The sequence below is a fragment of the Osmerus mordax genome, chromosome 6 (genome assembly GCF_038355195.1).
Source record: "Osmerus mordax isolate fOsmMor3 chromosome 6, fOsmMor3.pri, whole genome shotgun sequence".
In the NCBI taxonomy this organism is placed as follows: domain Eukaryota; kingdom Metazoa; phylum Chordata; class Actinopteri; order Osmeriformes; family Osmeridae; genus Osmerus; species Osmerus mordax.
Window position 1 is genome coordinate 14,070,566 of NC_090055.1, and position 27,813 is coordinate 14,098,378.

Below are 27,813 nucleotides of genomic sequence, written 5' to 3' on the forward strand. Positions count from 1 at the left end.
TTCATGTCTCATGCTTATTTTCGTCTCGCTATATACATATCGTTTCGGGTCCAGAGCGAAGAGAGCAAGGCAAACTGGCTGCAAATCTTTTCATTTGATGTAAAAAAAAAATATCCAAACAATGTCAATTGCTGCACTGGACTCCGTTGGATTATAAAGACCCCTGCAAGATATTAACTTTGCTGAGAGCCCGGTTTGCAGGGTGCCCACTGGGCCAGTGGGTTTGAAACTTACTGGCCCCAAGACAGTTTTTACTGGCACCCCTTCTAAAAGTTGTATTTTATTATTGTTACAACAAAACCAAAGACTTATAAGTTATGTTATTCTGTTAACATGTTTAACCATTTATTTAAACACATCCTGGATATAAAAAGAACAACAATGAAATCAAATTTCTAGTGATAAAAATAAAAAGGTAATGGTCAAAATGGGCAAAACAATTGACTTTTAACCTCAAACATGACGTGCTCTCTCCCCCGCTGACAGCCATCTCTGCACAACTCTGTCTGGCTGAAACTGGGAAACCTCTGGTCCATCAATGCTAATATATAAAAGCAAACCAGGTGCTGTCTGCTATTAGCATGGCTGGTCAGGGATTGTTTTGCGAAATTCTCGTTGCCTGTGTAAAAAGATCCACTTTTGTCTGCTTTAGACGGGAACAGACGACGCAGTGCATCTTGGTTCCATAAAAAAGTTGCTTCCAGTTGAGCTCGTAGCTCTCCTTTGCTGCCATCTTCACTTCAGTGTCTCGCGCCAGTTGTTAAAAAATGTATTGCGGTTAGAGAATTAGAATTTGACAACCACTCGTCAATCACTACTCAACTCTTGATTGGCCAACGGTGCGCCCCACGAGCTGCAAAGTTATTTATGCATTTAGCACATTTCAAAACATGCAGGATGTTTAAGTTTTACAATGCAATTTTGTTTTTCTTCAATCAATACTTTGCAGTGGCCCGATCGGGACAGTGAGTTGCTAGTTTAACTGTCCCAACTTACTTTTTACTGGCCCTGGGCCATCGTTATTGTCGAGCCCTGCTTTCTGTTATTGTGGGAAACTAAACCACAGATTCCTGTCATTATTAGAGAGATATGGTGCTGTCCTTCAAAGGGTCTGATCCACAGGAACAAGTGTTTACTGTTGTGTGCTTGGTTGGAAAAAGTCCATTAGAAAACTAGGGGACACAACCAGAACTGCCCCGCTATCCTTCTCTCTCTCTTTCTCCTGCTTTTTTTCTCTTTTCCTTCCTCCTATTCTCTCTTTCTCTCTAATTTTGAGAGATCTAAGGCAGGGTTTCCCACAGCACTTTTCAGTTAAGGCGGCCGCCTAAGCAACACACACCTGCCTTCTTAACTACGTAGTCCCCCCAAAAATTCATAGCGATATCCGCCGTTATCCTGTTTTCTCCCTTCCATTCCAAATCCTTCTCTGCAGAACGCATCAGTCTATTGCACAAACTAGCCCCCCCGCATTAGTCTATCGCACAAAATAGTCGTTTTCCCCCTCCCCGATCTGACGGCAAACCCCACCCTACCTTGGGACTCAGGTGGCTGAGCGGTGAGGGAATCGGGCTAGTAATCCAAAGGTTGCCAGTTCGATTCCCGGTCATGCAAACTGACGTTGTGTCCTTGGGCAAGGCACTTCACCCTACTTGCCTCGGGGGAATGTCCCTGTACTTACTGTAAGTCGCTCTGGATAAGAGCGTCTGCTAAATGACTAAATGTAAATGTACCACCTTAACTAAACAATTTTCTGCGGGAAATCCTTTAAGGTAAGCATGGCCCTTTGAATCAGAATCAGAATCAGAAAGGGATTTATTCGCCATGAAAGTTTGCACAGACAAGGAATTTGCTTTGGCAGGAAGGTGCATACAATAAACATATACCTAAAATTTAAATATGTGGACTAACTATACTAAGGGTACATAAACTAGCAGTACTAAGTGGGATAAATATAAGTTGCCGTAAATTACAATATAAAAATACAAATATTACAAAAAATACAAATGTACAAGATACCATGTTGTGGTGCAGTGCAAAAGCAGTGTGTTTTAAGCAATAAGTCATTTGAGTCAGTGTGGTCCCTTGGCCTTGTTGAAGAGGCCAACAGCGGAAGGGAAGAAACTGTTTTTGTGGCGTGAGGTATTGGTCCTGATGGACCGCAGCCTTCTGCCGGAGGGGAGTGACTGAAACAGGGAGTGTCCAGGGTGGGAGGAGTCGGCCACAATCTTCCTCGCTCGCCTCAGGGTCCTCGAGGTGTGCAGGTCCTCGAGGGTAGGCAGATTGCAGCCAATCACCTTCTCAGCAGTACGGATGATACGCTGCAGTCTGCTCTTGTCCTTGGCAGTGGCAGCAGCGTACCAGACGGTGATGGAGGAGGTGAGGATGGACTCAATGATGGCTGAGTAGAAGTGCACCATCATTGTCTTTGGCAGGTTGAACTTCTTCAGCTGCCGAAGGAAGTACATCCTCTGTTGTGCTTTCTTGATGAGGGAGCTGATGTTCAGTTCCCACTTGAGGTCCTGGGAGAGGATAGTGCCCAGGAAGCGGAAGGACTCCACAGTGTTGACTGGGGAGTCACACAGGGTGATGGGGGTGAGTGGGGCTGTGTTCCTCCTGAAGTCCACAACCATCTCCACTGTCTTAAGAGCATTGAGCTCTAAGTTGTTCTGGCTGCACCAGGTCACCAGGTTGGCCGCTTCCCACCTATAATCAGACTCGTCTCCACCAGAGATGAGCCCAATAAGGGTGGTGTCGTCCGCAAACTTCAGGAGTTTGACGGACGGATGACTGGAGGTGCAACTGTTGGTGTACAGGGAGAAGAGCAGAGGAGAGAGGACGCAGCCCTGAGGTGATCCGGTGCTGATGGACCGGGAGTCAGAGACTTGTGTTCCCAGCTTAACGCACTGCTTCCTGTCAGACAGGAAGTCTGTGATCCACCTGCAGGTGGAATCAGGCACGTTCAGCTGGGAGAGCTTGTCCTGAAGCAGGGCGGGGATGATGGTGTTGAAGGCAGAGCTGAAGTCCACAAACAGGATCCTGGCATAGGATGCTGGGGAGTCCAGGTGCTGTAGGGTGAAGTGGAGGGCCATGTTAACTGCATCGTCCACAGACCTGTTGGCTCTGTAGGCAAACTGCAGGGGGTCCAGTAGAGGGTCAGTGATGGATTTAAGGTGTGCCAGCACCAGGCGCTCGAAAGACTTCATTACCACAGAGGTCAGGGCGACGGGTCTGTAGTCATTATGTCCTGTTGGCCTTGGCTTTTTGGGCACAGGGATGATGGTGGAGGACTTGAGACAGGCTGGCACATGGCATGTCTCAAGGGAGGTGTTAAAGATGTGGGTAAACACCGGAGACAGCTGGTCAGCGCAGTGCTTGAGGGTGGCTGGAGAGACAGAGTCCGGCCCAGCTGCTTTGCGGGGGTTCTGCCTCTTGAAAAGTCTGTTAACTTCACCCTCCTGAATGGAGAGAGTCGTCACTGTAGAGGGGGGGAGGTGGGAGGCCTCCTGGGTGGGAAGGGGTAGTTCAAGACTGTCCAATTGTCTTTCAAATCTGCAGTAGAACTCATTCAGGTCGTTGGCCAGGCGGGAGTCGTTAGTGGAGTGGGGGGCTCTGGGCTTGTAGTTGGTAATTTGCCTGAGCCCTCTCCAGACAGAAGCAGAGTCGTTTGCAGAGAATTGGTGTTTTAGCCTCTCTGAGTACAGTCGTTTAGCCTCCCTCACCGCCTTGCTAAACCTGTTCTTTGACTCCTTGAAACTGTCTTTGTCCCCACTCCTAAACGCGGCCTCTTTCTCTGACCTCAACCTTCTGAGTTTAGCTGTAAACCAGGGTTTGTCGTTGTTGTAGCTTACCCTGGTGCGTGTTGGTATACAGCAGTCCTCACAGAAGCTGATGTATGATGTCACAGCCTCTGTGAGCTCATCCAGACTATTGGTAGCAGTCGTGAACATGTCCCAGTCAGTGCAGTCCAAGCACGCCCGCAGATCCTCCATAGCTTCACTGGTCCACTGTTTTGATGTCCTCACAGCAGGCTTACAGCGCTTTAGCTTCTGCCTGTATGCAGGAATCAGGTGGACCATGGCGTGGTCAGAGTGACCCAGTGCTGCTCGGGGGACCGCATGGTATGCTTTGCTGATTGTAGAGTAGCAGTGATCCAGGGTGTTTCCTTCTCTGGTAGGGCATTTGATGAATTGTCTATATTTTGGGAGTTCTTGAGTGAGATTGCCTTTGTTAAAGTCGCCTAGCACAATAACCAAGGAATCCGGATTTTCATGCTCCACACTCAGTATCTGGCTGGCGAGCACACGTTGAGCCTCGTTAACGCTAGCCTGCGGAGGCATGTAGACGCCAACCTTTGGTGCTGCCTGCTGCCATCAGTTCCACTGTTTTATTCATCCCCTGCTTTGTCTCATTGGAGATTCTGCCCTGGCTAAAGTAGGGATCAGAATATATTACTGGAGATTGGTGCTAATCCAGGTGTGCGGAGAGAAGGGTTGGGCAGGTTCAGAGTGAACCTGAGCTCACACACACCGCAGACCATTTCACGCTCATTTGTAGTGTTTTGTAGTTGCGTTTCTTGGCAGTCAGATTTGCTATAGATATGGTTATATATACATACAGTATAGCAAGAGTATTTTATGATAATTGTTTTATGCCAGGGTAGTTTAACCAGCCCAAAAGCATGTTTTGGGTATGAATATTCTCCTGGCCACGGTCTCCTACTGCCTCAATTGCACACACACACACAACCTTACAAGGTCAGTGTCTACCAGGAACCAGGCGTGTTGCAGTTGCTCTGGAATCAGTACAGCATTGATGAATGTGTGAAACCTAGGAGTAAATGGCATATCGAGTTCTTGTTTAGCGAGTGTTGGGAGAGGAGAGGGCTAATTTTCCTGCGGGCTGCCTGCTCCGCGCTGCCTGCTCCGCTGTAGCCGACAGTGCGTGTCCACTACAGTGGCGCAAATCGCTTGCCTTCCCACAGTGCACCACGCTCGGGGGCGTGTCAGACAGATGAATGCAGAGTTGCAGTTCTCTAAAGTCACTGTTGTAGTTCGTATAACGTCATTGCAAAGTGCTGTAACCTGGCATAACATAACATATACATACACAGAACATAGATTACATATATAAAAAGCTAAAATAGTTAGTGCGGGCACGGACTAGCAGATGGCAGGCCTCAGGCCAGGACCATTGGCTTCTCTATTCTCTATCCCCTAGTCTGCCTCGAATCTGCCTCCAAGTCTACCTGTGGCTACGCTACATGTGCACGCACACAAACGCTCACGTTAGGACTGCGGTCTGTGGTAATTTGTCTTGAGAGCTGCGTCTCAATGTATAGTATTTAATAATGTTTCTGAAAAAAATTGAGATTAAACAAAAGTCAGTAGTCACAGACAATACACAGGGCTTGAAATTGCAACCATTTTGGTCATGCATGCTCCCAAAATTGTATCTGTGCGAACTAAAAATATGTTTGGGAGCATTTGTGCGAGTGCAAATAATCGTTATGGTGCGACCTGTTTTAATTTCTTTACCGAAAGCTCGCTAATTAGCCTACTGCACATTATATGCCTGCTGTGAGTTGATTGTGACTGGTCCACCGTTCTTTCCAGCATTGCATAACCAGTTAAACTTCATCTTTACGTTCTTAACCAACCCTCTACGGACACAATGAAGCTTGAGTCGCAATTGACTAGTACATTTTTTATTTTACTCGCCAGACTTTTCACATGAAATGCATGAACAATGCAACTGAAAAAAACACACAAACAAACGTAAACAAATGTACATTATCTGTCTGAATGATCCTTTATGTTGCATATAGATTTAATTTTAATTTAACAAAAATTGCTAACGGCTTTCTCTTGCCACTTGACTTCAGCCACCTCTCCACAGCTGATGATGGATCATCCTTCTGAAGCTCTGGTCTGGGGCTTCTGTTGAAATGAAGATCACACACATTGCAAAACTGTGTGGAAGAAAGTTTTGGCCATCTTCACTAGAATGGTGTGATCAGTTTAGGCTCTCTGTTTATAAGTATTAGACAAACGGCTGATTGGAAAGAGAGTTTAAAGAGCACCTTGACATAAAAAATGACCAGTTCAGATACACAGCGGTTTTATCTAATTCTCTGAGGCATGAGGATGTGAGACTGCTGCGGACATCTGATTTTATTCTCTTTTGGGCACTGAAGGCTCTTTCGCAGTTGGCAGAGCTGATTAACAGAGAAAGAATCATCTGAACAAGGACAGTAATGTTAAGTTGTTTTGATAACAAAAAAATGTATAAAATGTTTTCTGCTCAGACTGGAGTTGTAGCTTTTTTTGCATCCATCTCTTTGTGCGTGACGAGTGCCGTAAAAAGCAAGTCGATATTTTTGTAAGAGAAAGCAACAGAGGCAGTGTAGCTTTTCACCTTCCCTTGCGACAAAAAATCTTATCTAGCGACGAGCAACAAATCTAGCGACTTTCCGTTACTTTGGCAATCTCCGTTTTCGTTGTTGAACAGCAGCAAACAGCAGCAAAATAACTAATTGTCTGTGTTGTCATAGCAGCCAATCATGTTAACTCGCAGTCAAGCGACAGTGTGTCATTCAAATCTGCGCTAAACTTTAATAACAGGTGAGTGAAATGAACAATTTACTATCCATTGGCTAATTAAAGATAAGTCGCGTAGCGTGAAATTTGGTCGCATCTGCGAGTGATTTGCTCGCATTGTAGAGGGTTGTTAACTTTAATGCAGATTTGAGGTTCAAATTACCCGTCAATCACTCCTTGTCACTGCGCTCTGTTGTCAGGTGACAGGGAGTGAAAAACTTGCGCTCAACATTTGAAGAGCTGAGAAGACGATATGAAGATATTTGGTGGGTGCTCTTACATTGTTGCTGGTGCTCCTAAATTTAAGTTGGGGAGCACCAGTGCTACCAAGTAAAAAAAAGTTTATTTCAAGCCCTGATACAAGAGGACCAATAAATGAGGATCTGTGGTCCAGACCTTTCCTACTGCGGAAATGTGTGACTGGACTGTATTTGAATACCCTTATTATAGAGCACAATACACTTTTCAAGTGTTCTAATTGTATAACTCAATTGTAATCTACATTTACATTTGACATTTTAGTCATTTAGCAGACGTTCTTATCCAGAGCGACTTACAGTAAGTACAGGGACATTCCCCCTCTAGGGGTTGACACGCAATAACAGTAGCATAGCAATGCAATTTTGATTGCATGGGGCCAATAAGGTAGCTAGTTAGTACATAGCAGTACATGACAGAGACACACACAACAATAATATAAAAACAAGCTAAATGTAGTATAGCCAGCTGCATAATGTCTTACCAAATTTGTTTTATCCAATTTTAGCCTGTACTCCTATTGTTTTAAGTCTAGGATAACACTGTCCACCCTACATGTAGTCTTCTGATTCCAAAAGTCTTAATAGTCCAATCTTGTGTTATAAGGACCACCGTCATTTCCCATTCTTATCTCTGTGGTCCAACCCTCCTCCCATAATATTCTGTTGATGTTTAAGAAGTCCCACTGTCAGGTTTCTCCGCAGCAAGAGACTTGGAGCTACGCAAGAGGTCAATACAAAGATGGAACTCTCCTCTTTTTGTCTCCCAACGCAGAACAGGAAAAGCGTCAAGGGAAGATTTATGACACACACACACTATTGTCGTGAGAGTGTGAGAGTGTGAGAGAGAGACTGTTTTTAACTCACCAGCCTGGGCAAAAGGGAAGTGGGGGTTGTTGCACATGGAACAAGGACACGACCACTGTCTTCTTTTTCTTCCTTTTCACTGTCACTCGTACGTATCTCAGACCGTAAAAATAGGAATGACAATGACGATTCAGTTCCTCCAGGGTTATTTATTTACAGACATTAAGGAATTGTCCTTAACCTCTTTCTCTCTCTCTTTCTTCAGTTTCATCCCCATATCTCACTCTCTCTGTCCCTCCTTCTCTCTGCCCCTCCAGTCCAGTACCAGATGGAGATGATGCGAAGCCTGCGTCACGTCAACATCGACCATCTGCATGTGGGCTGGTACCAGTCCACTTATTATGGCTCGTTTGTCAGCCGTGCCCTGCTCGACTCCCAGTTCAGCTACCAGCATGCCATCGAGGAGTCTGTTGTCCTCATCTACGGTAAGGCCTTGGCTCCACTCTCCCTTGGCCAAACATTGGACAAGCCCAAGCCTGAATACACAAGAACTCACTTACAGTGGGAGCTCAACCCCATTTTACAACAAGGCTCATATTGAATCTGAATGACCCTAGTCATACAGTCTGTCTTGAATGGTTTTAATGGAATCTTAGAGCAGCGCTCCAATCATAAGATGCAACGTAATTGCTATTTGTGATCACACAGCCCTACCTGTTCATATAATGGGATTTATTATTATGATTAGTATTCTGAGTATAGTATAGGCAGCAATATTGGAGGTATTTCATTTATCTCTCTGTGGAATGGGAACCTTTACACCTACTGTGTCAAGCAGACCAAATGTACTTGGTTGCCTAGTTGAGGCTTTGCATAAGTAAGTGCTGGTGTTAAACTCTCTGACAGCACTTACAACTAGAGAGGGTACAATTTCTTGGGAAATTGTAGGGTGTCCTTTCTTGCAGATGGGTCCATTTATTAACTGCTATTTTTACAACTGATATTTCTGTATATTTTATATAAAAATGCCTACTTATTATTTATGAAGATCCATAGATTTAAAAGCATAGCCTACATTTGTTGCTGCTCATGTACAATTCAAAATACAAAAAGTGAAGTGTAGCATGTCCCTGTACTTTACTGTAAGTCACTCTGGATATGGGCGTCTGCTAAAATGACTAAATGTACTGTAAATGTAGAATGAACTTAACTTATATGACTAAAGTTTTTCACCTTACGTTTTTCCCTTCTACAGTAGTGATATTTTCAGAATCAGAATGGGATTTATTCGCCATGAAAGTTTGCACAGACAAGGAATTTGCTTTGGCAGGAAGGTGCATACAATAGACATATAGGGACCTTAAATTTAAATACATGGACTATCTATACTAAGGGTACATAAACTAGCAGTACTAAGTGGAGTAAGAATTAAATTAAATATACAATAAAATATAAGTTGCTGTAATTTACAATATGAAAATACAAATATTACAAAAATACAAATGTACAAGATACAATTTTGTAATGCAATGCAAAAAGCAGTGTGTTTTAAGCAGGAAGTCATTAGAGTCAGTGTGGACCCTTGGCCTTGTTGAAGACGCCAACAGTGGAAGGGAAGAAACTGTTTTTGTGGCGTGAGGTATTGGTCCTGATGGACCGCAGCCTTCTGCCGGAGGGGAGTGACTGAAACAGGGAGTGTCCAGGGTGGGAGGAGTCGGCCACAATCTTCCTTGCTCGCCTCAGGGTCCTCGAGGGTAGGCAGATTGCAGCCAATCACCTTCTCAGCAGTGTGGATGATACGCTGCAGCCTGCTCTTGTCCTTGGCAGTGGCAGCAGCGTACCAGACGGTGATGGAGGAGGTGAGGATGGACTCAATGATGGCTGTGTAGAAGTGCACCATCATTGTCTTTGGCAGGTTGAACTTCTTCAGCTGCCGAAGGAAGTACATCCTCTGTTGTGCTTTCTTGATGAGGGAGCCGATGTTCAGTTCCCACTTGAGGTCCTGGGAGAGGATAGTGCCCAGGAAGCGGAAGGACTCCACAGTGTTGACTGGGGAGTCACACAGGGTGATGGGGGTGAGTGGGGCTGTGTTCTTCCTGAAGTCCACAACCATCTCCACTGTCTTAAGAGCATTGAGCTCTAAGTTGTTCTGGCTGCACCAGGTCACCAGGTTGGCCGCTTCCCACCTATAATCAGACTCGTCTCCACCAGAGTGAGCCCAATAAGGGTGGTGTCGTCCGCAAACTTCAGGAGTTTGACGGACGGATGACTGGAGGTGCAGCTGTTGGTGTACAGGGAGAAGAGCAGAGGAGAAAGGACGCAGCCCTGGGGTGATCCGGTGCTGATGGACCGGGAGTCAGAGACTTGTGTTCCCAGCTTAACGCACTGCTTCCTGTCAGACAGGAAGTCTGTGATCCACCTGCAGGTGGAATCAGGCACGTTCAGCTGGGAGAGCTTGTCCTGAAGCAGGGCGGGGATGATGGTGTTGAAGGCAGAGCTGAAGTCCACAAACAGGATCCTGGCATAGGATGCTGGGGAGTCCAGGTGCTGGAGGGTGAAGTGGAGGGCCATGTTAACTGCATCGTCCACAAACCTGTTGGCTCTGTAGGCAAACTGCAGGGGGTCCAGTAGAGGGTCTGTGATGGATTTAAAGGGCTGATTGACTGGGTTTTTGGGGTATTTCACACTGTTCCTTAAGGTCTCCGAATAGGGTATGTAACATTGGTTGGGCTGAAAATGGCCCGGGTGCTGTCATATGCCCCCTGAAATTTTCCCGGGAAAAAACGCTAGGTTTTCTCCTTTTATGGTATGCTCATGAATATATAGATGAGCTGCGTGCTGATTGGTTGGTTTACAACGAGTGAAGCTGTGGAGCAAAGATGCAACACGGCCAACACTCACTGAAACAACGAAGGTGGAGACTTGAAATAAAAACGTATAAATAAATCTATTGTGTGTCTACACAACACTATTTTCAACAGATTGACTAGATATCATTTGAAATTATTACGTTAGTTGTTTCCACTTCTGTTGTCGAAGCAAACTGGATCGACGTAGGTGGGTAGAACATTACAGCTTAGCAACCAAACTATATTGTGATTCAACTCAGCTTCAGTTAGCTAGATAAAAAATAACCTGCAAAAGATCTGGACAAACATGCATCGTGAATTGTAGATTTACATGTACAGGTTTTTTATTCAAATGAAAGTCAGGAACATGAAATAACGCGTTAGCCCCATTGCCAATAAACTAATTCATCACACATTAGCTTGCTAACGCAAGAGCATAGGTAAACTAGTTTACATGCCTACTCTAGGCGTTTTCGCTATCTAGCTGTTCTTGCATTCCTTGCAAATCAGCGATTATTAAAAAGCAGATGAGCTAGAGCAGGGGTGCTCAATACGTCGACCGCGATCTACCAGTCGATCTCAAAGGTACTCTGGGTAGATCGCATGACATAAAAAAAATTACGTCAGCCTATCATCCATCCCGTCACTTGAATGATAGACAGGGCAGCCAGTCAGATGACATTTGACTTTTTCTGAGACTTAGGTCACTGCGCATGCACTAATGCAAACAGCGCTAAGTGCAGCAAAACTGACAAGCTAGCTAGCGAGTTACCTCCAATTTTTAGCCCTCGGTTTTCACAAAAACGTAATTTAAACTTCAACCATGCAACGGAACGTAAATAAAAATACAAGCAACTCAATCGCTACCAAGACGAAACTTTTGACACCTACGCTGTCTATGTAGTCCAAATATTGACTGAGGCTTAGGGGTGGGAAAAGAAAGAATAAGAATATATATGTGAGAGAACAAAGGTTGTGCCCTTGCCAAAGGCAAAGCACACCCAATAGTAATAACTAGAAAGTGTATTTCCTGCACAAATGTGTTGGAATGCTGAAAGCTGAATTCTTTTTTTTTCATTGCTGAAAATAACAATGCTAATAGCTGAAATACAATGCGGGAGAAGCTGAAAGCTGAACTGTTAAACTGTAGAAGTAGTAGAAGTAGAATATTCGTTTTAGTAGCTGAAATTATAGTGCTCTTAGTCTTTTAATGAGACGAGTTGACTGAATAGCTGTCTTGTGACCCCACTAATCAGCTAATACCAATCACCTGTGTAAGAGACTGAGTGGCGTGTCTGTGTGGTTGCCACGGTGATGGTGCAGCTATGATTGCTAACGCGCTGAGGGCGAGAGAATAACAGACATTTACCAAGAATCCACACCTCAAACAAGTTAACCTAGATGCAAAACTATACGTCCAATCCCAATAATAATGATATTTTCCGAGACTCAAGACTCTGCCGAAACCATAGATATCCTTTATATGTCTGTGTAGTCAGAAATACGACTCTACCGGCAGTTTCAAAAACGTGTTCCTTCTGCTTTCCTGGTGCGTGTCTGTTTGGTTGACACGGTGATGGCGCAGCTGTGATCGCTAACGAGCTGGGCAGAGAGAATAATATACATTTACCTAGCATCCACACCTCAAATAAGTTAACCTAGACGCAAAATGATACGTCCAATCAAAAAAATAAGGATAATTTCGGAGACCCAAGACTCTGCCGAAGCCAGAGATGTCCTTTATATATCTGTGCGGTCAGATATACGACCCTACCGGCAGTTTCAAAATCTTGTTCCTTCTGCTTTCTCTGACGAATTTGTCACCAGATTTGCATTGGTCTCTATGGGGCGAGAGTTGGACTTTCTCGCTTTCGTGGGGCTCTGAACAAATGTGTAAGTCTGTTGGATTCCACAGACAACCGTGTATGACCAACACAAAATTAGCTATCTATTGATCCAAAAATGAAGCATGAAGAGTGAAAATTGTTAGCCTGGTCCTAACCAGACTCGTACATTTCATTTGTACAGAGTCTGGCCTCGCTCCATTGACAAGCGTTGACTTCCTTGTAGGCGGGTACTCTGTTGAAGTTTAAAACTATTAAATCTGCCCAGAGCCACTCTGATCTGCCATAACCAATCGCTAGTGTTCGCCTTAGCCAATTCCTTCACCACTACTGTAACAGAGCTAGCTGCCGTAGCTGGAAAATCAAACAGTTTCCGAACCCTGTGGGGAGGAAGGCCACAACATCATGGCCACCAACAAAACTCAGCAAAACTTGTTCTTGTTCCGGCTTTAGTTTATAGATATTCGGCAGCGTTGCCACAACGGACTGAATGACTTCGCTCGCATCTTTCTCCGCCGCCATTACGGAACTACAACACAATCTAGCGCACGACAGCCACTCCCTCTGTTCGATGATTGGCCGGTATAAAATTAACCTGAGACATCTGACTTACTTACCTCATGGCCAGACCTAGTACAGAAGCAAAATCAAAATTGGCGGATGTACGTAGGAGGGCAGAGCCAGGCTAGAAAATTGTGGCAATGCTGGCAAACTAGAAATACTTTTTGAAACTGATTTCGAAGCTCCCCTCCACTCTAACCATTTCAGTCAGCACTCTAGGCTCTCACATACACACCCTTGTAAATCTCAGAAACGGTTTGAAAAACTCATGAAACATAATCAGTGATGTAAAAAAAAGTTTAATAGATATCAAAAAGCTGATTTAAAAAAAATAAGTTTAGGGTTTGGTCAACATTTTTAAGTTTAAATGGTTGCTGTAGCTGAAAGATTGAGGAAGAAGAAGGATTTGGAAGTTGAAGAAGTTTAAAGATCCTGTAAAGTGGACCTGGAAACGAGTTTTAAGTTCGCCACACCACAGAATAATGTGTTATCAACTACCCATCCAAATTCTAATGAAAAAATAACACTGACAAGTATGTTAAATTAGGCTTTGAAATCATAAAAAAATCAGCAGTCTTCTCTGCTTGAGACTGGGGGGGGCGTGTCTCCTGAAGGAGCTGAAGCTCCGCCCCTCGCTGCCTAGTGCCTACCTTCGATCCAGATAATGGACGCTATGTCAAGCCGAACAAAACCGTATAGAATTACAATTTATTTGTTCAATGAGTGAAACATACAGATGCATATAAATGAAATGTTCCCCTGAGCTGTAACAGTAAAAATGGACAGCAGACAGTGAGCTCTCCAACTAGGCTACTTCTAACACATTAGCTACCATTTCACCAAAATACTATCATTCTACACCGAGTAGCCTAATATCAATTTAGCGGTTTGCACTAACTCATAGCAGAGATACCTCTGGAAAAGTTATCTAGTATAATTATAACAAGCACACAGAACTGAGTGATGAACTGCTGGCGGCGGTGTATGGTCCAGGTGTGACCGGAGGATGAACGGCCGGAGGGGCGATGCTCGGTACGGCTCCGCGCTGCAAGAGAAGCCGTGTGTTGGTGAACCCCGTCTGTCTCTGGTCCATGTTAAAACTGTCCGCCGTGAAATGGTCAGTGCAGAGGCGGCTGTTGGAGTTTATCCGAAGCTTTCCATGAGCGTGGCTCTTCACAAAATCAATCCACCTATTTTTCCTTTCATTATCAATAGGGAACTTAACCTGTTTTTCGTGCAGGCCCGCCCACTGGCCCGAAACACTGCCCCCTCCTCCCCCAGTTACTACGCACTAAATGTTAATAATACATTTTTTAGACTACTACACATGTTATACATCATTGGAAAGCTACGATTCTTGTGCTTGTAGATATGTAAACCATTTCAAGATTGAGTCACAACAACAAGTTTAGTCAACGTGTTTGTCCAGTCACCACTTTGTAAACAACACCAAAGCCAAACGTCTCTACTTACCCTCAAAGGTTCAGTGTCGTCCAGGTATGCAAACAACACATCAAAACTTGATCTGCGTACATTCCCAAGGGTTCAAAGTATCTAACCATGTAAAGTAATTCGTCCAAATACAATGTTTTATATTCATGAATAGCCATTACCCTTTGTTTCATAATGCAAGTTAGCCGACGGAAGAAACCACTTGTTCACAAAAGTGTTCTTTTCTCCGGTTAGCAACGGAGTATTTACGATATGAAGGCATCAAAATGTCCGTTGAACCCTCCCCTTTCGATTGACACCTTGTTTGACCCAATAGGAGCTTCCATGCCCCGTTGACAGCCCTCTAAAGCCAACTAGGTCTGTGCGTCCTGCCCCCCCCCCCCCCCCCCCCACTAGTTCTAAACAAATTTTTCGAACTGGCTTTGACGGGCTCTGAAATTAGCTTGTTAGCCTTGTAGCTGAGAGCTATCTGAAAATGCTAATACCTCATTTGTATGTCTCTGTGGAGCCTTCAAAATAAAAGTCGATTGCGCAATATGGTTGACAGAATCAGTGTTCTTTGTGCGCCAATCCTGGGAATCAGATAAAGCACTCCAATGTGTTCATGCTTCAGTTTTTGTGTTTCAGTAATACTAATTAGGGATTTAGCTATTATATATGATAGTTCTAAGTACCACCTTTCATTAGAGATAACAGCTATGAAAAATAATCCCTTTTTATCCTAAGTATTTGACCTTGGTTACAAAGGGTCATTTTGGAGTCTCCAAAAGGCCCTTTTAGAAAACGCCTGGATGTACTCTTATAAAAACACGTGTCAAATATGAATATATTGTGGTATTATGTTTGACTTTTGATTTGAATTGGGTAAGGCTTCAACCTGTGGTCCAATTTAGTCTTACATTTTACATTTACATTTAGTCATTTAGCAGATGCTCTTATCCAGAGCGACTTACAGTAAGTACAGGGACATTCCCCCCGAGGCAAGTAGGCTGAAGTGCCTTGCCCAAGGACACAACGTCATTTTGCACGGCTGGGAATCGAACTGGCAACCTTCAGATTACTAGCCCGACTCCCTCACTGCTCAGCCATCTGACTCCCTCTTCCAGCTAATACCTACCTCCTTTAGGCCTCTTCAGGCCTCTGTTTTCAAAACAAAATCTAGGCAGAAATATAAACTTTCACTTTCCTTGCGTTCAAGCTTCTATTACTCAACACTAGTAGGACTGACAGGGTACCTGACAACAGGGGAAATAACTTGTCAGCTTTCAAAGGAGACCATTTACATGCATGTACTCCAAATGGTTCAAGAACAGCTTTCAATTTACTTTGGGTATGCTGTTTAGGCGTTTTCAGGCAAATTTAACAGGATTTTGAAAAGGTTAAATGGCGTTGCAGCGCAGCTGGAGTTATTGCATCCAGGGAAGATGCAGTTGCGGGTGGTGGGAGACATCCTGAAGCTAGCTAGCTAGCTGATGTAGGCTACAATAACAGTACAGCAGGAGGAGCCATTCAGTGATCTGACGTAGATAGGGCGAAATGACGTAAAGAGGGCATTTTTTGGCTCCGCCCATTAAAACCTGATCTGAAAACGGAAGAGAAACTGTTCTTCGGTTTAACTCCACATTTCAGTGTGACAAAGTTTTAGCGCTTTGCACGTGCTTTCAGGAACTCATCTCACACGTATATAATGTACTTAGAAGCAAAACATGGAATTTACTTTACAGGATCTTTAAAGAAGTTTGAGAGGATTTGAAAAAAAAACTCAATTGGAAAACCATGTTAAAAATATTATGAATATTGATTTATATTAATTCAAGCATAAGAGGTACCAAGCTGAAAAGTCATAGCAGTCATAGCCTGAAACTGCTGAATTTCTTGATAGCTGAATGGTTTTAATAGCTGAAGATTTGAAGGTGCTGAAAGGTGTCAAGGAAGAAATAGAAGAATAAGACTAGAAAGTGCGTTTCCTCCAGAAAATGCGTTGGAATCTTAAAGATGAATTATTTGTTTTTAAATTGCTGAAAATAGGCTACAGAAATGAGAAAATATCCGCAAGCTGAAATGAATTTCAAAAATGTGAGTCACACAAAAGAGGCAGTGTGGAAGCTGAACTTTATCATCTAACAAAGCTAAGTGCTTAAATACAATGCGGGAGAATAAGTTTGAACGTTGTGAAGAAATCAAAGAAATAATTGAATTTCAAGAGGCAATGTGGAAGCTGAACTGCATCATCTAACAAACTAAGAGCTTAAATAGCCTACAATGCGGGAGAAGCTGAAAGCTGAACTGTTAAACAGAAGTAGGCTAGCTAGTCGTAACAAGAATATTATAGTTTTAACAGCTGAAATTATAATTGGGATAGTAATAGCAGTAGCAGATGTAGCTTATCATTGAGTGCGTTTACTCGGCTTTCTTAGTAGGATTCAATGTGTTGATTGAATGAAACACAGCAGTAGGGTCGATACAGGAAGACACGGCGACACTTTGTTGCAGAAGGATGATGGTGCAAGTTTTGTCCGTGGAGCATACAACGATTAATAAAAAGAATCATGTAGACGCGCTTATTGAGTAATCGCATAACTAATTACACATGTAAACGGAGTAATCGTATAATTGGCATAAACCGACAATTGCTAGTAATCGGGTTTCTCATGGTCAAGTACACACTCAGTGGTGTAGTAGAATAAAACAGTTCCATTAGCAATAGTAGTAAAAGAGATATTAGCAGCACCTGCAGTCACCTCTTGTAAATTGTATCAGGTTGAAATACTATCAAACTCTGTCTTGTGACTCCACTAATCAGCTAATACCAATCACCTGCGTGAGACTGAGTGGTGCGTGTCTGTCGTTGCCACGGTGATGGTGCAGCTATGATTGCTAACGCGCTGAGGGCAGAGAATAACAGAAATGTAGCTAGAATCCACACCTCAAAGAAGTTAACCTAGACGCAAAACTATACGTCCAATCCCAAAAAATACGGATATTTTCCAAGACCCAAGACTCTGCCGAAACCAGAGATGTCCTTTATGTCTCTGCGGTCAGAAATACGACTCTACCTGCAGTTTCAAAATCTTGTTCTTTTTGCTTTCTCTGACGATTTTGTCGCCAGATTTTCATTGGTCTCTATGGGGCGAGAGTTGGACTTTGTCTCGCTTTCGTGGGGCTCTGAACAAATGTGTAAGTGTTGGATTCCACAGACAACGGTCTACGACCAGCACAAAATTAGCTATCTATTGATCTAAAAACGAAGCATGAAGAGCGACAATTGTGGCAATGCTGGCAAACTAGAAATATTTTTTCAACGACATCCGAAGCTCAGGCCTCCACTCTAAGCGTTTCAGTCTGCACTCTAGGGTTTCACGTACACACCCATGTAAATCTCAGAAACGGCTTGAAAAAGTCATGAAACATAATCAGTGATATTGAAAAAAGTTGAATAGATATCAAAAAGCGGAATTATTTAAAAATAGTTTAGGGTTTTGTCAAAATGTTCACGTTTAAATGGTGGCTCTAGCTGAAAGATTGAGGAAGAAGAAGGATTTGGAAGTTGAAGAAGTTTAAAGAAGTTTGAGAGGATTTGAAAGAACTCCATTGGAAACCCATGTAAAAAATATTATGAATATTTATATATATATTTATATATATATATATTTATATTAATTCAAGCATAAGAGGTACAAAGCTGAAAAGTCATAGCACCCATGGCCTGAAACTGCAGATTCTTTTGATAGCTGAACGGTTTTAATAGCAGAAGATTTGAAGGCGCTGAAAGGTGCCACGGAAGAAATAGAAGATAAATAATAATAATAAAAATAAGTTGAATAAAGATTCAAAGAACAATACTTGGAATGCTGAAGCAGCATTCCAACAATAATAATAATATATATGTGAGAGAACAATGGTTGTGCTCGCCGAAGGCGTGAGCACACCCAATTACACACACACACAAACTCAGTGCTCACCTCCAAGTCGGCCTCAGGGTCGTGGTGTCATGTACTCTAATTTCCCTCTGACATAATAGGCAGGAGTGATGTTCCTCGAACCTCCAGACCAGCTCCACAGGCAGGCCTTATTCATCTTTGATGAGAGCTTGCATTAATGTCAATCAATAATGCATACCTAAATGGAAGAAAAAAGCCTCTAAGGAATCGACATTATCACCAATCAAGACCAAGCGAGAGAGAATTGATTTTTTTGTTCCTCCTCGCATGAGTCCAGTGAGTTGCTTTCCAGTCAAGCCTTGTGAAAAGCCTGTTTTCTTCAGTTAGACTGTCGGATAACTTCAGAGTTCACGCAACTGGGAGGCAGACAGGTCAAGGTAAAGTAGAGGAAATAACAGGGTGAACATGGACCGTCCTTCAAATCCTGAGACTCACAATAGCTGAGTCATCAGTTCACTTATTCAAATCGCTTATTTCACCTGTGATTTAATTGGATTACCTTGGGTAAGATCAAGTAAAGTGGGTTTTCATCCTTCCATAACAGGATTCTGATACCCCCCCACACACATACCGCTCTTTTGCTCTTTCTCGCCCCAATGTAGACCCTATCAAAACGGCTCAGGGCTCTTTGTCCCTCAAGGCCTACAGGCTGACACCTAAACTGATGGAGATCTGCAAGGAGAAGGATTTTACACCAGAGGGGTGAGTTGTTGCGATATACACACAAACACTGTATTCTAGAATGTAGCAATGTGCCATAATACTTTTAACAAACGGCTCACACACATTCATAAGAAAAAACTCGAGCCACACAAGATGTGAGATTCTACATTAATTGTAAGGCAACTCAGGCTTGCCTATCCACAGGGGAAACCATCAGTGGCTTTTAGAGAAGCCTGCTGAGGACTATGATTTCAGTCTGTCAGCCGTGTCAAGTAAACAAGTGTACAATGTTTATTCTCATCCTGACCCTAAGGCTGATAGTAATTGCTTTCAAATTGCATCTGCAAATAAAGGGAATTCTATCTCTCTGACCCTTCCTGCCCTTACCTCCCTCGTTCTTTATCTATAGCGCCGTCTATTTTTTCACCCTCCCCATGTTCTTTCTTTCTGCCGCTCTCTCAGTATCGCTCTCATATTGCTCTCTCTAATGCTGTGTAGAGCCCGCCAGATTTATTGGCAGGCCGATATTAGTCATTTTCCAAACTATCGGTATTGGCATTTACAATGGCCGAGAAATTAATATTAAAAAAAAACGGACGAAACATTCTTCAACCATGTTATGAGTGTTGGTGTTGCATAGTTTGTCCACAGGAGGGCACTCTACAACATCCCTGTTGGCAACACTCATGTTTAGAACGCCACAAACCCTACAACCAGCTGATCCAGCCTGGGTCGGGCAGAGTGGGAAATCTGTTTGTTTTGTTACGTGTTTCTGGATATATCAGATGTTGACTATCAGATGTTTTAATTACCAAATACTTGTATCAATATCGGCCTTAAAAATCCTTTATCGGTCAGGCTCTAATGCTGTGTTCACAAAGAAATGGAAGCAAATTATTTGCATGTCGAGATTACATGTAAAGTCAATGCAAACACAGTATCAGTGTTGAAATGTCACTGACGTTTTAGAAGAAAAGGAGGTCAAGAGTATTCTAACTGTCTGTGGGCATCCTCTGCTATACGACACTACTTTGTATTCGTTTATAGTAGTCAATCCGGACATGGTTGACGATGGGGAAAAAATTGTTGGCTCTGAGCGATTTGCGCGAATTAACACAAATGAACGTGAAGCGAAAATTCGCTTCATTTGCACAAATTTGTTTTGCTTTTGGTGTGAACACTGCACAAGTTCAGTTGTTCTGCCATTGATCCCCTGCATGAGCATGAATATCTCCTCTCCTAATTGTTTCAGCTTTTATCGGTGCAGTCTGGGGCTGCTTCAGTAATAAGACGGTTGAGTAGACAGGTTGCTACCACCTGCGGCAGAGAATACCCCAAAATTATGAATTTGACATGGTCTAAGGTCTCGTGGGGATAATTAATGTAACACATGCTCTGCATCTTGATTGGGGGGTAGTGATGAATGAAGGGTAACAGAGTCTTAGTTTGTGAAGCTCACTTCTGACCGCCAGCAAACTGTTTCCCCTCCGTCCTAACTGTTGACACAATAAGCCAGTTGTTACCGTTCTGGTGTGGCGAGAGAAGTTTTGTTATTAGTTGATTGCTGTTTATGCTTTGATGTTTTCTCTAATCTTGATTGTGTGTAACATAACGTAATCTGAATGGGTTGAATATAATGGGATCATAAGATGAGGCCAAAAAGCACACCTTTACATAGGACATGACAGACTGTTCTGATGACCTAATTATCTATCAAAGGACCAAACTTTATTGTCCAAGGATATATTACCCCTATTCTCACTTGTTCACATATGCAGAGTCATAAAAAAAACATACTCAACAAACATGTAGCAAAGTAACAATCAAATATTTACCCCCCACGTCTGTCTCCCCATCAGACTGAAGAAGGCCAACATTGGGTTCGAGCACATGTTTGAGGAAGTGCCCATCGTCATCAAGAACTCCCACCTCATCAATGTCCTGATGTGGGAACTGGAGGAGAAGTCCACCGTGGCTGACAAACATGAGCTGCTCAACCTCTCCAGCAGGTCAGTCAACCAGTCCGGCTCACACAACGCAGTCATTTACAAACTGACAGGACTTATCCGCTGTGCAAGATGTCTTAGCACAAGCATACCAGCCCAGCAGTCGAGTGAATGGTTTAGTGTTGTCACAATACCAAAATGTTTACTTCGATACCAATACCAAGTTTAATATCACGATACTCAATACCAAAACAATACTTGAAACTGAAACAATACTGATTCAATACTCGATACCTAATAGATCAAAAACAGACAGTCCACATGGGTTGATCACATTTTTGACTTGACAGACAAAATGATTGATTCTACCAACAGGCCATTTCCACTTAAACGTTACTCCAGTAACCCTTTTTTTTTGCCAGGGGCATTATGTTAGCTGTGCTATGTTCACTAAATTTACGATGGGAGTGTCTCTTTTAATTGGCCATTCTGTTTGAGCCACCTTAAATGTAGCTCGCTCGTAGCTCTACCATGCTATTTAGCTAGTGACTGTTTTAAAATGCACCAAAATGAGTCTGTAGTTTAATATATTTTTGTCGTTTTGGAACTCACGCTTTGTAATATGCTTGCTTGTCATGCTATTTAAGTTCGCTATAGGTTTTTACTGCATAGCGGCACAATTGTTCTCCCCAAAGTTGTCAGATTGCCTGACTGCAACCTGCCCCCCACACATCCTTTTTTGTTGAATGTTTTCCTTTGTCTCATTCTCCAATCTCTGACATTTGTCATTGTCATATCCTCCTCAGAGCACCCCTCACCCCCAGGGAGCTAGTGTAAGGATTAGAGTGCTCCGGCCTCCAAGCGACCAAATAATTACACCTTTCTGTATAGAGACATATGTGAACAGAACTTCTTTTTTTCCCACACTGGCCTTTTATTTTCCTGTGGCCCAACTTGCTCTCAGTGAGAGGTACCAGGGACTCCAAGAACTCAGAAAAGAAAGGGAGGCAGAGAAAGGGAGTCGTGACAAAAAAGCACGCCAGCGGAAGGAGGATGAGGGGAGGAGGGTGAAAGTAGCAGCAAATGTTTTCTGTGGAAGGGTTCCATTTGTTCACTTTTACTGTGTAGAACTTGTGTGGTTTCTGGGGGAATTTTGCCATTGTCATGCACAGTGTTCAGTAGCTCCTTTTCCATTAGCTGCCCTGAGACCACTTAGCAGACCTGCAGGTGTTCATTGGGCCCGTACAGTCGTCATAAAGCCTCTCAAAACAGGAAATTAATAACTGCTTAAATTCCAAGAATTACTTTGACTTTTTTAATGAAAGCAACTTATAAAAATGTATTTTCGAAATAAAGAACAGTGGGCCTCATTCACCAATATCTTCCTAAGTTATTCCTTAAATTTGTTCTTAAAGTTCCTAAGAAAAATCGACTTGTGATTCATGACGTTCCTAAACAGCAGAATTGTTCGCAGGTGTGGTCTTAGAATGATGAATCCCAATATTTCGTAAGTTGAAAGCTCGTGCCCCGTTGCTCCTATTTAGCATAGGTAAACGCCCCGTTAATTCCCATAAAAGGGCGTGAGATGGCAGGGCCATGTGCACACTGGCGGTGGAGGCCTCGACAAAAGACATAAAAACACAAAGCTCGCGACAAACGACAACATTTGTTGGTTTGTTGTAACTGTCTTAAAAATATTTTACTCGCTGTGACATATATTATTGTTGCTTGCTTTTTTCCACAGGTACACTCTTGCACTTTTGGTTCTTGCTGTTTAATTGTAACTTGTCTAACTACATGCTCTTATTGTTCTTCCCTCTGGGACTTATTTGGTTTTCACAATGTATGCTTCATGTTTGGCTACCTGCAATGTTTGGGGCTATCTCGTTGTTATGATCAGTGACCTATGCACTTTTGTAAAACTCTCTTGGAAGTCGCTTTGGATAAAAGCGTCTGCTAAATGCATAAATGTAAAACGTAAATGTAAATCATATTTAATAGCGTCAGCGGTGGATACAAAGCAGTAAATAAAACCGATGCATGGAATGCAATTACTCATGCAGTGAACGCTGTATCTGGAGAAGGGCGCAGAACTGATGAAGTGAAAAATAAATGGTTTAACTTTAATCTGAATTCTGAAGCAAAAAAACATATTTCAAAACATAGCCTAGAAGACAGTTGACTGTTACAAATATCCATGAGGACTGCTCTTGGTAGCCTAAAGCGTCCCAACCGTTACTCGTCATTATGCAAATAAATAAGATGGCATGGTTCCCTGTTAACATAATTGATGTGAATTGAAGGCAAAGCAAGGCTAGTTTATTTATATATGCCTAGCACAATTCATGCACAATGGCAATTCAAAGTGCTTTACAAATGAGCTTAAGTGTAGTGTATAAAAACAAACAAACATATAATTATGTGTAAAATAATGACAATTATTAGTTGCAAAATTATTAAGGAGAGAAATATTCGATTTTAAATTAGAACGGACGAAAACGGTATAACTACTTATTTTGCGCAAACTTGTCAGCTCTCAATTATGTGTAAGAGTGCTCTTGGGTATGCGTGAATTCTGTTCTTACCTAAGAACAAATCCCAAATAAGAAAACATTGATGAATGCCAGAATCTTCGTGAAAAACTGCATAAGTGGGACTTAAGAAAAAAATAGTTTCTAAGAACATTTGGTGAATGAGGCCCATTGAACGATTCATGGCTGCATTTTAAGAAACTCCGCTAATTGATATGCAACTCGTGAACCTATGAGTTGGTGTCAAATTTGCCGGAGGTACAAGTGCCTTGGGAGTGTTACTATTGGTGTGGAAGCCACCTCTCTTATGCCTGTGAAAAAATACTGAACCACGTGTAACGCTCCAAACATCACTTTCTTACACAGTATGTGTTTGATAGTAGAATAGCAAGCATGAGTTTTTAACAAAGAAGAGTGCAGCTTGGTTTACAGGAGTTCTGAGTTTGATTGGGAAGGCTGTGGGTAGAAAAAGCAACGTGTGTTGTGATGTAATTGCAGCAACCACTTGGAGAAGAGCCTGCAGCTTCTGATGGACAGAGTGGATGACATGAGCCAGGACATAGTCAAGTACAATACCTACAGTCGCAACCTCAGCAAACAGCAGCAGCAGAAACACCAGGTAACACTCGTGCATGCACAAACACACACTCAAACATTTTAAATGGCTTCATCTGTCATGGATGCCCACAGAATGTTGACTGACTAGCCAATACAGTTGTCAGAAGAATAACCAGTGTTCACCTCCAGGTGAACACCGGGAGGATTTTTGAAAGGAAATAAAACGCATTAGTCGTAAAAGTAAAAGAGTCATGGGAGTCATTGTTGCATGAAGAAACGCTTGGTCAATCTGTTTATGGTCTAATCACAGAGAACCTTCCAGAACACCACTTCTTGCTAACACCTCACTTCTCCCTCCGAACAATCCCGGCCTAGCCATTAACACCATCTCCTTGGTTACCTTCATGATCCATCATGTTTCCTTGCCCTCCCCCCCCCCCCCCCCCCACACACACCTTTTCTTTATCTCTTTCTTTCTTTGGCCCTTTGTCCAATCTCTTCCCATCTACTACAGGGCCTGCATGTTGATCAGATGGAAAAAAGGGAACTTGTTCATTGTCATCATTTATATTGAGGTATTATCGTACCGTGAGATTTTTATATCGCTACATCCCTACTAAGGGGTGTTTTCTATTTTTATATTATTGTTTGTATTTTTTCCTTTGTGCTATGCAATGCTGTAAAATAGTCTTGCATTTTCTGTGTCGCATACTCATAAAATGACACGGCAACTGACCGAGTAGACTAAAATGTTCCAGTCGCTAGATATAGCATATCCATGCCTTAAGAAACCGACCAAGGAGGCTAAATTGTCGGAATAATGCCCATGTCTGTGATGCGCGCGCTGGTAATTTTAATGTCGTAGTTGATTTGGTGTTGAGTTGTGTGCACATTTGCAATGTGCAGGTAGTTTTGACATCAGTAAACACATTGATTACAGTAACAAAATTCACTGATCTATACTGAAAGTATCCACTTTATATTGTCGTTCTGTTAGCTAGCCAGAATTTAATCCATGAAGTATAGGCTACCCTTTAAAAGCAGCATTGCAAACTAATTGTAGCTAGGGTTGCCACCCGTGCCAAGATTGTTCTTTTTGAGCGACAGTCCGAGAAAAACTATTCAATCCCGGGACGTGGATTGTCAAAATGTTTTTCTAAATTTGATTTTCATAGTTTCAAATAAAACCTCATTTGGAATGTCCTTCTACTGCTATTCTATTTTCTTCCTGGTGGTGGGTTTTGTGTCCGTAAGCTGGTAAAACACAGCGACGACTGGCCATGTGTATACTTTTTTTTGGGATGGGTAGCAGAAATACAAAAGCTTACTTACCATCCACCAAAACACCCCCTGAAAATGTCGAAAAGCTAATCCAAACAACATCAATCTCGGCACTGCACTCTGTTGGATTATAAAAGGGACACCTGCAAAAAATGTACTTTGCTGAGTTCCCAGTTCTCGAGGTACTCGTTGGAAACTAAACCATTCTAATACGTACACAGATACAGATTCCTGGCATTATTAGAGATAGAACCCTTCAGGTTTCCGCCATCTCCTGCCTCTGCCTCTCTTCCTCCTCTATCTTCCTAAATTAACAGGGCTTTTAGGGATATCCAGGGACAAAGCACATCATTGATTTACTGGCTGTCAACCACACACAAATCACGTCATTCCTGTCACACATAACTCCTGTCTCCATCTACCTCTTCATCTCTTCCTCTTAATTTCACCCCACACACACACACACACACTACTATCCTCCCACCTCTTTATTGTCAACTCATCTTCTTCCACCTCTCCCTTTCGTCTCACCTCTGCCGTCTCCTCCTCCCCCCCAGTATGTCCAGAGGCGCCAGCAGGAGAACACCCAGCGGCAGAGCAGAGGGGAACCCCCCTTGCCCGAGGAAGACATCAGCAAGATGTTCAAGCCTCCTCAGCCCCCTCCACGCATGGACACCCTTCTCATCGCAGGTAAACACACACACGCCCTTCCAAGTCCGGTGAAAGTGACCTTTGGTTCAGTAATTATCTCACCATTATGTTCAAATTACATTCTTATAAAAGGTTATTGATGTTTCCCCTCAACCCCCTCCTGACACTTCCCTTTCTTCTGACAACCCACTTATTGTGTGGCGTGCATCCCCAACAGGGCAAATTAACAATTACTGCCAGAATGTGAAGGAATTCACCTCTCAGAACCTTGGGAAGCTCTTCATGGCTGAAGCTTTGCAAGGCCACAACAGCTAGAACAGAGATGAAGAGAGAGGCTCCAGAGATGCTCACCCGCCCTCCCACAAGAAGCCCCATCATTGGATAATTGCCGTGCCAGATCTGTTAACAACAAACCAGTGACCAAACAGCATATTGACAGCATATTGACCGAACAGCATATTTTGAAATTGTTTATACCAATTGAAGCATTTGCTGCTGATCCTCACAGAAATACTTTTATGTAATTCCAATTAAAAAACATTGCATCTCCTTTTATTTTGCCTGCATTGCTTTTACCCTGGGTAGCAGGTGGTGATTACCTATTAATAGCCAGTTACCCTGGACTTCATAAAAATAGTTGTCTCATCATTTAAAACTATTGTAACATATTGAGTGATATCCCAACTTCCTCCACTAAAATGAGCCTGTCAGCATTGTGTTTAATCAAGAAATAATTGTTTGCTACATTTGCAGTCCACTCTTTTATAATATTCCAAGGCGTTGTTTAACAATGTCAGCGGCTGCGGGTGCGTTGTGTGAAATGTACAACTTGTTCTGTGGCCTGTGTCACCGGTGCCTGATGATTAACAGTAATTACAAGTCAGCAAGTGATATAGCATTATTGGAAAGAGAGGCACTTGCACACAAATAACTCAGTTTTCTTTGCGACTTGACAAGCTACCTGGCAGCCCTTCATATTTTTTAAATAATCAAATTAGTCTGGTTTGTCATTAAATTGTGGTAGATCCAAGTGATTTGTATCAATGTTGAATACCCCAGTTATATAGGTTTACGTGTAACTACAGAATTTGTGTTTGAATTACGTTTTCGGCTTATTTTGTATATTTCTCCTTATGTGGAAAATGCAACCAACAAAGCATAGCATATGTTCCTTCATAATGTCACGCACAGAAACTTCATGATAAACGGATAATGTGCTACCAAATTCAGTGCATACAGGCAGCAATACATTAGGATCAATGTAAAGTGACAATAACAATCTTGAGTGAACTGTGTACCTCATAAAGCTCAAACACAGGATGGAGTTGTGTGAATGTGTACACAAACAAACAAAATTTGGTTCTCTTGTGTCAGGCATATGTACTGTTGTAGAAATCAAGACGTCCGTAGAAGGTAGTAAAAAAAGGAGTCGAAGACCAAATATCTTTCAACAGCTTAAGGCAGCTTGATGGTTTATTTCGGAAAGGCAATAGCGCATTCACAAGACATACAGAAAAGACAAAGACCAATGCCCCAAAACTTTTATAGGCTAAATGAGAAGAATCCCCCGCCCTGGATGATATGAAGGAACTATCTCAGGAAGTCCCTAGATTTCCTAGTATTCTAACTTCCTCCCCCCATCTTTACCTTTTAGGCACTGTTTTGGCTAGTAAAGATGTTGATGAACTTCTCCACAGCTGAATCCCCCATCTTTCAAGTACTCCCCCTCCAATGTCCCATCCTGTCCTTGGATCCCATCATAACAGACTCTGCTTCTCTTCTCTATCACTCCTAATTCAGGCCTGGTTCAGCAACAACTGATCACTATTGGCAATGAAGGTGGTCTCATGAGATAAGAGCTCTTAGTAACTTTGCC

At 42.7% G+C, this 27,813-nt stretch overlaps 1 protein-coding gene across 1 annotated transcript in view; it reads left to right on the plus strand.

Annotated features, from left to right (window-relative positions):
* The window catches only part of LOC136944686 (eukaryotic translation initiation factor 3 subunit H), a 61,169-nt gene extending 34,677 nt beyond the window's left edge, over positions 1–26,492 (plus strand). Inside the window, exons 3-8 of the mRNA XM_067238544.1 lie at positions 7,978–8,145; positions 18,910–19,009; positions 20,830–20,979; positions 23,946–24,066; positions 25,844–25,976; positions 26,155–26,492. Coding sequence (XP_067094645.1) covers positions 7,978–8,145; positions 18,910–19,009; positions 20,830–20,979; positions 23,946–24,066; positions 25,844–25,976; positions 26,155–26,252 — 770 coding nt within the window. The 3' untranslated portion in view covers positions 26,253–26,492. The remainder of the gene's footprint in view (positions 1–7,977; positions 8,146–18,909; positions 19,010–20,829; positions 20,980–23,945; positions 24,067–25,843; positions 25,977–26,154) is intronic.
* Positions 26,493–27,813: the final 1,321 nt, after the last annotated feature.